The sequence below is a fragment of the Gopherus evgoodei genome, chromosome 13 (assembly GCF_007399415.2).
Source record: "Gopherus evgoodei ecotype Sinaloan lineage chromosome 13, rGopEvg1_v1.p, whole genome shotgun sequence".
NCBI classification, from domain to species: Eukaryota; Metazoa; Chordata; order Testudines; family Testudinidae; genus Gopherus; species Gopherus evgoodei.
Genome location: NC_044334.1, coordinates 31,902,969 through 31,915,391, shown reverse-complemented (window position 1 = coordinate 31,915,391; position 12,423 = coordinate 31,902,969). Strand labels below are relative to the sequence as shown.

Sequence of the window (12,423 nt, the reverse complement as noted above, 5' to 3'; positions counted from 1 at the left end):
GTCATATTATGGTTGATTTTCAGTCCAATTTGCTGGCTGAATGCAGTGAGTCGAGGTGTTTTTTCTTGTATATGGTGTTGGGTATGTGACAGGAGAGCAATATCATCTGCGAAGTCCAGGTCTTCAAGGGACGAGAAGAGTGTCCATTTAATGCCTCTTGGCATGTCTTCTGTTGTACGCTGCATTACCCAGTCGATGGCAATGTTGCAGAGGATTGCAGACATGACACACCCCTGACGTACTCCTGTTTTGACTTCAAAACTGAGCTCACTGTGATCAAGACTGAATGTAAAGTTGAAATAGAAGCTTTTGATGACGTTGATACAGAAAGGAATTCCATATGCCCGCAGAATGCGCCATAGGCTAGTCCGGTGAATGCTATCAAAAGCCTTCTCAAAATCTATGAAATTTATGTAAAGTTGCCGTTGCCATTCTAAGCAATGTTGTATTATGTTTCATAGAGCGAAGATCTGGTCTGTGCATCCACGTCCTTTCCGAAAACCAGCTTGTTCTTTTCTGAGAACACTATCAACTGCCTCTGAGATACGCTGGACTATGATTTTACACGGTACTTTGCTTGGCACAGATAAAAGTGTGATATCACACCAGTTTTCACAATCACTGAGAGTTCCTTTCTTTCGTATCTTCACTATAACCCCAATGGTCCACTCATCTGGCACTTTTCCCCTTTCCCAGACTGCTGTAAATAGAGGGGCCAGGATAGATGCTGCTAATTTAGGATTTACCTTGAACAATTCTGCATTCAAGTTTTCCTTGCCAGGAGTTTTCCCATTTGTTAAGGATTTGACGGCTTGAACGATCTCTTCCTTAGCTGGGGGGTCTGTGCTGATACCAAGATCTTCTTCCAACTCCTGGATGTTTGCTTCCCCTTTAGTTGGCTCCCTCTTCAGCAGTTCTTTGTCCAGCGCATTTCTTGTTCTTTTTTGGTTGTTAGTAGGTGTCCTTGTTCGTTCCCGATGAGAGTGTTTGTTCGTGTCTGCCACTGATAAGCCGCGTCATTTTGTGGACGGTTCCTTGTTCACCACGAGCAGCTGCATCCTCTGCTTGTGTTGCCAGAGTATCAACATAATGCCGTTTGTCGCTCTCACAAGGCGTTTGAGCCCCCCCCCCCCCGTGTGCCTTGCTCTACTGCTCATAGTATCTGTCCTTTAGTTTCTGGGATTTTGTGTCAAACTTTTTTCTTCAGGGCTCGTCTGGTTTCTATGGCGTTCCATGTGCTGGGTGTAATCACCCCTTCCTTCTCTTCTGCCTGTAGCCTAGACAGGCTTCATTGCTCTGTTTACAAATTACTGTTACTTTGTCCCACTTCTTCTTGATCTCCTCATCTGCATTCCCCTTCTCCTCATCAAGATGTGCAAGTGCTTGAAACTTGTTAACTGCAGAACGAAGGCTTCTGCATTTCAAGGGACGTTAGCTTGTCAATATCATAACGCCTATGTCCCTTGTTTGGTGGACCCACTCTTGTCAGTTTTAGCTTGATGGAGGCTGTCACAAGGTGGTGGTCGCTGCCAACTCCTGCACCCCTTCTCGCTTTCACATCTGTCAGTGAGTGTCGCCATTTGACGTTGATCATATGGTCAATCTGCTTCCTATCTCTATCATTTGGAGAACACCACGTCAGCTTGTGAATTTCACTATGTTGAAATAGGGTTCCGCGATGACTAGGTCATTCGTATTACAGAAATTAACAAGCCTTTCTCTGTTTTCATTCACAGTGCCACACCCATGCCTTCCCATTGCTCTGTTCTTTGTGTTGTCCTTACTGACCTTGGCCACCAACTCTCAATTAATTTTAGGGAAAAAAAACAAACATGCACAGAGTCACATCCACATCATTGTAACGTGTATTTGTCGGGTTTTTGGCAGACTTAATAACAAAAATAATGCTGCCTCCCCCTTCGGCCCACTCCCCCCATGCAGGGCTTAGCGGGTCCTGGGGCTTGCTGTGAAAGGTGATATTTGTATATTTGTTAATATCACAGCACATTTAGTAGCTACCTGGGAGGCCATGGGAAATAATAAGTAATATTAACAAACGTACAAGTATCACTTTTCACAGATAGCTAATAAGTCTGCTGTGAGAAGTGAACCTTGCATGTTTGCTAATATCACTTTTCTCAGCAAGCCCCAGGACCCACTAAGCCCTGGATGGTGGGGGCCGAAGAGGTTAGGCAGCAGGGGCCAGATGCAATGGTGGGATGGGTGTAGGTTAGGGGGGCCCCAGGGCAATGTGTGTGGGGGGCTGAATGCAGAGCTGCAGAGGCAGCAGGAGCCCAAGGCACTGGAGCAGGGAGTGAATGCGAGGCCAGGAAAGCAGCAGGGTCCTGAGAGAGGGGGATGGATACAAGGCCATGGGAGGCAGTGGGGGCCAGGGCCAATGGGGTGGATGATGAGCCCCACTGTTGCGTGGCCAGAGCCAGGGTCTGGGCAACGCTGGAGCAATCAGTAGGACCCGGGCTCTGTCCATCTTTATCTTTTCCAGGACCTTGCTGATCAGTGGGAACAGGGGGAAGGCATAAACAAACTGGCCTGACCAGGATAGGAGGAAGGCATCAGAGATAGCACCCCATCCCAGCCCCCTTCCTCCCCCCCCGAGCAGAACCAGGGTCATCGATAGGTCAGCCAAGTTGCGAACATGTCCACCTGGGGAGTTCCCCAATCCTGGAAAAGTCTGTGCAACACCTCTGGCTGATGAGACCACTCGTGCTGAGAGAAGTCTCTGCTCAACTGATCCGTCTATGAGTTCCGGGTGCCCGGTAGATGGTAGGCATGTAGGCAAAGGTTGTGGGCTATACAGAAGTCCCACAGCTTGAGGGCTTTCAAGCAGAGGAGAGGGTCCTGCCTTGCCTGTTGACGTAAAACATCGAGGCCGTGTTGTCCCTGAAAACCTTGACCACCCTGCCCCTCCGGGTGTGAGTGGAAGGCCATGCCCGCCAGCCAGAGTTCCTGAGCTCCTTGACATTTATGTGGAGGTCCAGGTCCTGTGCAGACCACAGACCTTTCGTCTGAACATCTCCCGCATGGGCTCCCCACCCCAGGCCTGATGGGCTGGACACCAGTTCCATCGACGGGGACCTGCCTCTGAACGGAACCCCACGGAGCATGTTCCCTGGGAAGCAGGGCTGGCTCCAGGCACCAGCACAGCAAACACATTCCTGGGGTGGCAAGTGGCGGGGGGTGGAGTATCGGTTGCCATGAGGGTGGCAGTCAGGCCGCCTTCGGCAGCGGCATGCCTGCAAGAGGTCTGCTGGTCCCACGGCTTCAGCTTCAATTCGACGGTGGGTATACCGAAGGCACGGGACCGGCAGATCACCCGCAGAAATGCCGCTGAATCCACATGACCAGCGGACTGCCCGAAGGCACGCTGCCGAAGGTCGCCTGACTGCTGTGCTTGGGGCGGCAAAAAACATAGAGCCGCCCCTGCTGGAGAGGACCACAATTGTAAGGAGGCAATCACGGGCTTGGGCACAGTGAGGACCTTGTCCATCCTGTCCCTGGCACAGCAGAACATCGAGGCCAACCAGAGCTGGAGGGGCCCCATCCTGAGTCTGGCATGGCAGACCACATATGTGCAAGCCGACAAGTGACCCAATAGCTGGAGACACGCTCTGGCTGATGTCACTGGAAACTTTGTGACTGTGTTGATGAGCCCTTTCAGGGTCTCGAACCTGTCTGGTGGGAGGGAGGCTCTGGCTGATGTGGCGTCCAGGACTGCCCTGATAAACTCTATGCGCTGTACCGGGACTAATGTGGACTTGGTGTCGTTCACCAACAGGCCCAGAGTGGCGCATATGGACAGGAAGAGCACCACGTGATCCTGCACCTGCGACCGGGAGCTGCCCTTGACCAGCCAGTTGTCCAGATAGGGGAAGATCTGGACCCTCCGATGCCTGAGGTAGGCTGCTACCATCAACATACACTTTGTAAATACCCTGGGGGCAGTGGACAGGCCAAATGGGAGGACCGTGAATTGGTAGTGCTCCTGCCCAACCATGAAACGGAGGAAGTGTCTGTGCCCCTCGAATATATGGATGTGGAAACATGCGTTCTGCAGGTCGAGGGATCCAGGGAGGGGAAGATGGAGGCCTGAGAGACCATGTGGAACTTGAGCTTTACCATGTGCTGATTCAGGCCTCGCAGGTCCAGGATGGGCCTGAGCCCCCCTTTGGTGAGAGAAGTACCCCTCTTGCTTGAACTCCACGGGCACCACTTCGACCGCTCCTAGATCAAGGAGCCGCCCCACCTCCTCCTCGAGCGGGGCCTCGTGAGAGGGGTCCCCCAGGAGGGACGAGGGTGGAGGGCGGTTGGGCGGGATAGAGGTAAACTAGAGTGTATAGCCTCAGGAGATGGTGTTGAGGACCCATCGGTCCAGCGTCAGCCGCAACCACTCCAGGAGATAAGCACACAACCAGTTGGAGAAGGGAAGCTTTATTGCAGGTGGACTCTGATGTGAACTGGGAAGTCGCCCCCGGGCAGCCCATCAAAACTACCATTTCCCTGCCTGTTTGCCCTTGGAGGACCCAGGCTAGGGGGCAGATCGGGATTGCCTCTGCAGACATTTTTACAGTCCCGCAACTTTTTATAAGGGGGTTCGTATTTAGAGTGGGTGGCCTGGGCGGGAGCCTGTTATGGCTTAAATTTAGGTTTAGCCAGAGCCGGAACATAAAGGTCAAGAGTCGGGAGTCTTTCAGGCCATGCAGTTTTATGTTTGTCTATTCCGCAAACAGAACCTTGCCATCAAACAGAAGCTCCTGCAAGGAGTCTGCTCCTCACCGGATAGCCCAGATAGATGGAGCCACGATGCCCTTCTCATGGACACTGTGAAGGCCACGGACCGCACAGCCATGTCCTCCACATCTGATGCTGTCTGCAGGGTTGCCTTAGCAGCCCCTGCACCCTCCTCAACCAGAGCTTTGAACTCCTTCCTGTGACACTCCTGGAGGGGAGTCTTCGAACTTAGGCCCCACAGATTGAACTCATACCGGCCCTGGAGAGCTTGATGGCTCACCACCCATAACTGGAAGCTCAAGGATGAATAATTTTTTCTCCCAAATGAATCCAACCTCCTTGAGTCTTTATTTTTCAGAGTAGGGGCTGGTTGGCCCTGCCGCTCCCCATGGTTGACTGACTTCACTTGTACAGGCATTCATGTCCCTTGGCCGGCACAAAAGACTTGTGTTCTACTCTCTTAGAGATGGGGGGCAATGAGGCTGGGGTTTGCCACAGGCATTTGAAATTTTTGCGGCCGCTTTGTGGAGTGGAAAGGCCACCCTGCTCGGTGCCGAGGCGGACAGGACATTAAAGAGGGATTCCGAGGGCCCCTCCACCTCCTCTGCCTGAAGGTTGAGGTTTGATGCCACCCCTTTCATGCATCCGACAAAGTGGGTATTCACCCACGAAAGCTCATGCTCCAACATGTCTGTTAGTCTATAAGGTGCCACAGGACTCTTTGCTGCTTTTACAGATCCAGACTAACACGGCTACCCCTCTGATACTTGACACCCTTTTCAGTAGTTCCTGGTGGGCTTTAGAGTCCTCTTGCAGGACAGAGGGGCCATAATCGCCTCATCAGGGGAGGGCGAGGAGGCGGGAGCAGCGCTTTGCGTGTTCTCTGGCACCGGAGGATCCACCACATAGCGCATGACGCATGACGCATGACGCCAAAGAGGTTCGTCCCACCGACTCCTTCCTCGGAGGCTGGGAGAGGGAGGCCGACAGCCGTTCCAAGGCTCTGGCCACCGAGTGAGCTCCCATTGGGGGCTGTGTCGGGGCCATGGTACCCACTGGTACCATTGTGCCGGCCACAAGGCCCGGTGCCACTGCACCTCCTGTGGCACCGAAGAAGCAGGCTGTTCGGCATGGCTGGCCCGTCCCATTGATGGACGACTATGAAGGGAGGCCGGCTGACCTGTGACCTGCCGCTGTCCCTGGACCAGGAGGAGTGGCAGTGCCAGGAGTGGTGCCAACCACAAGACCCTGATCCTGACATGGAGGAATGGTACTGCTGGTAGCAGCTGCTACGCGATCAGCTCCGTCGAGCAGATCCGCGATGGCAAGGGGCTGGCGATCAATGCCCAGGGTAGCGGGAGCGGTGCCATGGTGGGATCCTGGAGCGAGGCAGCGAACGCAAACAGCATCAATGTTCGTGTTGCAACTGGCTACAATAGACCCTCGGAGACGAGGACCTTCGGCGTCATCTGCCTCAGTCCCGTTGGTGTCCACTCCTCGAGGCGGAGCAGTGCCTGGAGTCTCTTGTCAGTAGGAACCCAGCCAGACAACTTGGTGGGGGTTAACAGTGACCTGTGTGGACTATGCATGGGACAGTTGCTGAGTGGCAAATGGCATCGGGAACATTCCTTCAACTGTGACTGGTACCAAGTTGGGGGCAACTGCGGAGATCCCAGAGGCAGCTTGCTTCTGGACCGCAGGGCCAACATTGGCGGTGCTCCTGGTACTGACATGGACATAATGTCCCAGGCTGCTTGCAGAGCCTCTGGTGTGGAGGGCATCCGGACATCGGGGGAAGCCTGCTCCAAATGGGCAGGGCTACTCTGCTTGACTTGAGTCAGAGGCCTAGAGGCCGATGGGGACCGAGGACTACCCAACATAGGTCTAGCCTCTCCCCTCCCCCAGTCTTGCTAAGGTGCCGTGGTGAAGGCCTCTTCTTAGCTTTCTTGGCGTGCCCAGTGGACAGGGAGTGGTGCTGACTGGTAAATGGCGCTGGGGGGTGTCCCTGTGCACCGACAGTGTGGTACCCAGTGCCGACTCGGAGCGGTGTGCTGGAAGCAGGGTCAATGCCAAGTCCATCAGGATGGCCCGGAGCCGAATGTCTCTTTTTCTCTTGGTCCGAGGCTTGAACGACTTGCAAATCTTACAGTGATCGCTGAGATGGGTTTCACCCAAACTGCGTAAACAGTCACTCACTGGCACTGGTCACCTACAAGTGTCACACGACTTAAAACCCAAGGCCTGGGTCATGCCCTGGCCCGGGCGCACTAATCAACTACTTAACTACAGGTACTACTACACTGAACGAGCAAGAGTTCTGGGGACGAGCTGCAGCAAAGCTGGAGCAGGGCAGTTCCGAAGCACCTTCACTGGCGGCAAGAGGGAACTGAGGGTGGGGGGAGCACGCAGCACCCCTTATACTGCGCCATGGAGGCGCCACGCTAGGGCCACATCTACACTGCTGAATAAAATCGAAATTATTAAAACTGGTTTTATAAAATCGATTTTACACGTCCACACTAGGGCACATTGATTCGGTGGTGTGCGTCCATGGTCCTAGTCTATCATTGATTTCCAGAGCGGTGCACTCTGGGTAGCTACATTAAAGGAATGAGACCAATAACTTCGATTTCCGTCCACACTAACCCTAAATCGATATAGTAATATCGATTTTAGGGTTACTCCTCTCGTTGGGGAGTACAGAAATCGATTTTAAGAGCCCTTAAAATCGATTTAAAGTGCCTTGTAGTGTGGACGGGTACAGAGTTAAATCGATTTAACGCTGTTTAAATCGATTTAACTGTGTAGTGTGGACCAGGCCTAGGTGTCACTAGGGGCGCTCCCCTACAGGTACTGCTAGGGGAAAAACTTCCGGCACTGGTGCACATGGTGAGCATACACACCTATTGTGGAATACACATGAGCAATCACTCGAAGAAGCGCTGCCCCGCCCCCCCCCCAAACTCTGCTGGGTTCGGGGGAGGGGAGAAATGGTGGCCTGCGATTTCCCCAGCAGTGGCCGGTGTGACTGGAGCAGGGGTTGCCTAGGCTGCCCCTGAGCCAGGTGCACTGGCCGCTGCAGAAGTCACGGAGGTCACAGAATCTATTACGTCTGTGACAAACTCGCACCCATAATAGTGCACAATATTATATGGGCTTTTTTATTTTGTTCTTGAAGCTGTGAGGTACAGCCAATGGTTTTGATCACTGCTGTGTCCTGAATCTGCAGTATTATTTGATTTTCCAAGAAAAGGCAGTAAGAAAAGCTTATAAAACAACTGTGCACCAAACCTGTGTGACTAGAATAGGGCTGTCCCTAAATAACCAAGAGATGCTCAGAGAATACTTCAGTCTCCCAGAGAGTTCAATAAAATAATCCCTTCTCTGACTTAAAATACGGAAGACAAAAATAATAACAAAAGGAATATATGTTTGTGTGATGGAAAGTGACCAGGTATGTACGTAAGCCTAGGGTGCTGAAATGAACTAGCTGCCCTAATGGAGGAACATTACTCAGGCCCCTAAGTAGGTTAGATTTGCAGAACTAGCAGATGTGTTCTCCACCTTTGGGAGAGATTAAGAGTTTTCAGCGTTAAACTTGAGTCCGTGTGGTTTGTTCCCAAAGAGCCACAGCTGCACCATCAACATTGAGAATAAGGAGAAAGGTTGCAAGTAAGAACTGAGCTTTAACTTCCCCACCAACATTGTCAAATGGTAAATGTTACACCATAGCTGCTGCAGAGGGTAGAAATGCACAGATCTCCTGTTTCCAAACCCCACTGAAACCGGATGTGAAGACTGTGGTGACCTAGTCCATTCTACACTGATGTGGTTGTGGAAATAAAATCATTGGCTGAAACTCTGAAATCTGATGGTCCATTCAGGATAAGAGAATTCTGAGGTACCAAGGTAGTTTTAACTCTCTTAACACCCAGTACTCCTGCCCAAGGGAAAACTGTATTGATTGTTATGGAGCAATACTTGATACTCCATACGTTTTCATATCAGAAAAACTAAGTTTAATGTTTTTCTTCTACATTTAAGAGCACCAGTGTGCTCCTTGCAAAGACTCTCAGTGGAAAAGAAAGCAAGAGGAAGCTTATGACAAGCTCCGTTATGAAAGGTTTCTTGGTGTTTCAGTTGAACCTCAAATATTTCACCTACGAAGGATAGCAAGACAAATAAATTAGGAAGTGTATTAGCAAATGCTCCCATGCAAAACTCTAAACTTTATTCACCTTTATTTATATATTTAACAATTCTAAAGTATTTACTTCTTGCTTTGACAAAAATGAAAAATATAGGAGCACTTTACTCCTCCTTAGGAGAGAAGGGTTATATATACAGCTATGGAGAGAGATCGGTTCCCCCTTTACATACAAAGAAAAATAATATTAATAAAAAAGTGCTTCATTGATCATAAAAGACTAAGAGCTGCAAGCATTTATTCACACTATATATCACATACCCAAAAAACCCGTATCATAACCTCTTGGCATCTGTCATTAGGAACTGCAGAATCTGATTTATTCCTGACTCTGCACCACAGAACCACACAATGTTAGTGTGTAGAACTACACCATGTCCACTGAGGTCAAGCTTCTAATCACTAGCCTCAAAGGAAAAGCCAGAGAGATAGGAGCTGTATATTACCCTGGTTTATATTCCAACCTTTTCAGCTGTACCAGGAACTATAACCACTGTAGCAGTTCTAGTCAGGATTTTTACTGCATTTTCCCAGGAATAATTCATTTTCGATAAAACTCGAATTGGAGACCCTAGATTTTTCTTTGCTTTTCCCCTGCTGATGATTTCCAAGTGTTTCAAAACATGTACCAGGGAGGAGCCCAAAGAGCATTTTCACCAGACATCCTGCCCTCTAAGCACATGGGCTCCGATGCTAAACCAGCATCTTGGAACATTCATTTTCATCTTGTAAATCTTCAGCTTACACTACAGCAGTGTATGCACCTTTCACAAGCAGTGTGAAAAGTTCAGACATCAAAAATAAAATACTTTGACATGTCTTTCCCCTAAGGTTCTACCAGCTATTTGGAGATGCTTCTTTCTTTATGAAATTCACTCTAGGCGGTGTCATTCTGATGTTCTACTGAAAGCAAGTACCCCTCCAGCCCAAGACCCATTATAAATCCTTGCATCTTTGTACTCAGAAACTTTTACACATTCCAAGGGAATTTGTTCTACTTGAGCATGTCAGAAGTAGAAGCTGTCACAGCTTAGCCTAGACAATATATTATACATTATAATGTACTTTTCTTCCTTCTCCAAACTGCATTAAGCATACTGTATCAAAAGGAAAAGGGTGTGTAAGAGTACCAAATGTTCTCATTAAGAAACAGATATTCAAAAGACTCACAATTTAATGAGGTGGTTTTAAAAGTTGCTTTCAAACGAGGGGGGAAATCCATGATTTGTTATGGTTCTTGATTAGATGCTTGACCAGGATTACCATGTCTAGAGTATACAGATCACGGAATGAAAAGGAGGAAATGTTCCACAGACATGACAAGCATCAGTGTACTTATTTTCACTGACTGGCAGCCTCAGGCCAGTAAAATTTTACTCAGCAAGATATCACAGCCATTCTATAGTTGCTTTGAGATCTCTCATTAAAGTGTGAGTCTGATCATCAGTATGACATTCAGTCTATGTTTGAATGCACCACAGTGAGTGCCCGATCAATGAACCAGCTCTGCATTTTGGATGAACTATTCTAAAAAAATGTGACAAGGGTAGTAGTTTAAAGGTCTCCTAATTTCCCCAACACCGTTTTCTTTATGATGAGTTACATTTACAGAACCTTACATAGAAGCACCAGTGAAAAACCAGTCCTGAACAGGAAGCCATTCAATGGCCTTCCCTTTCACTTCCCTTAAACAAGCACACACTTTCATTAACCAAAGATGTCCAGATGTTTCCACTCAAAGCCACAGCCGGCTTGGCTAACGGCAATAAAAGCTGTGGATTACATATGTAAATACAGAGCTGCTGAGTATGGTAATCTGTGACTGATTCCCCTTTCATGCAGTGAGGCTAACTAAACCCACTCTAAGAACAGGGGGAGAGTCCTCTCTTGGGAAAGAGATTCTCATTTTTTCTAGCAGCAAAAGTTTCCCAAACAGCAGTTTCTTGTTTGGAAGTAACAGGAGTGACTGAAAGCACTAGCACTGACACTACAGGTATTCACACTCCACACGCTGTCTCTGGACTGATTCCCCTCCTCTCCTTTCCTCCATAAAATTGATAAGTCTGTCTGCAGCACAGTTCAATGGTGGTGCAGCTAGAAGCATGAGGGAGACCTGGTCCTGGGCCCAGCCCCTTTCCCACTTCCCCAGTCTTCCAGAAAAACCAAAAAAACCCATACATACATACATACGTACATATATATATATATACATACACACACACACACACACCCCAACAGGATAAAAAGGAAAGGGGGGAATAGCTGGAAAAGAAGAATTCCACAATCCAGTGGTACGTCCTAGAGTTCTGTCCCTCTGAGCAGTGATCCATGCCCAAACTCCAAAGTGCACGGCTTCTTCAGTCGTAACAGCCTCTGTCCACCAAGTGTGTCTGTTTAGGAGAAGAGTCAGCACGGTCTTTTTTACCCTTCCTTCTAGGCTGGAGCTTCAATTTGAAGAGGCAGCGATGGGTTTATCCAGTTCAAGGTCAAGGCTGGAACTACTGGGATGCAAGCTGCTGTAGCAAGATTTGCAGACTCTGCTGGGTTCAAAGAGCTGTTGACTAGGAACTGGCACCTTCTGATTACAACAACTGGAGCAAAACACATTCCCACAATTCCTTGGATCAAGAACAGAAAGAGAGGAGAGAAATGGAAGAAAAAACAATTAGAAGCCATTTGATTTAGTGAGACAAGTTTTAATATCACAGTATGCCTCTGCAGGTGAACTAGGTGCTAGTGAAAGGGGCCAGACTGCAGTTATTCTCTAGACAACAGAGCAGAGGCAGAGACAAGGCAAGCTTCTCCTTCTAACCACACCTCTGTGTTTCACTATTGATGGGACCACTTCTAAAGCAGGTAAGAGATTGAGTCTCCCATTTGCGATTCAATCACTGGCCTCTACTAAGACTTAGGTGCTTTTGAAATTTTACCCCAAGTGACGTAGGCAGCTATGTCCCATTTTCAGTGGGACTCAGGCGGCTAAGGCTACAGTTGCACTAGAGTTTACAGTGGCAGAGCTGCACTGATGCAGCTTGCACCGCTGTAAGCTCCCTAATGTAACCCACCAACAGCGCTGTCTACACTGGTGCTTAGGTCGGTGTAACTTGCACGGCCTGGGGGTGGGGCTTTTCCACATCCCTGGGCGATATAACTGCAGTAAGTGCTAGTGTAGATATAGCCTAAGTCACGTGACTTTGAAAATGTTATCTTCATATTCAATTGTGGGGTGCACTAGGAACTGGATGGGGACCCCCAACGCAGTGGAAGTAGGCCAAAGAGCTGTTGGATAGTGAAGCTTCTGTTTACTACTAATCTTGTCCATATTTGAAACAGTGACCTAAAGGTGACAGGCTCCATGTCCCCATAACCCTCTAAACACTACGGGATTCCTTTCTGGTAAGTGAGACGACAAAGGGGTAACTAAGCCTTTTTTCTTGTTTCTTACATGTATACGCTTTGGAAGATTT

At 49.1% G+C, this 12,423-nt stretch overlaps 1 protein-coding gene across 14 annotated transcripts in view; it reads right to left on the bottom strand.

Moving 5' to 3' along the window:
- Positions 1-8,958: 8,958 nt before the first annotated feature.
- MTMR3 (myotubularin related protein 3) overlaps positions 8,959-12,423 on the bottom strand; it is a 203,728-nt gene continuing 200,263 nt past the window's right edge. For 12 of the 14 annotated variants that reach the window (XM_030582835.1, XM_030582836.1, XM_030582842.1 and 9 more), the window contains one exon: positions 8,959-11,574. In XM_030582835.1, coding sequence (XP_030438695.1) covers positions 11,403-11,574 — 172 coding nt within the window. In that variant the 3' untranslated portion in view covers positions 8,959-11,402. The remainder of the gene's footprint in view (positions 11,575-12,423) is intronic. The other 2 variants (XR_004002979.1, XM_030582847.1) reach the window with 1 other exon arrangement.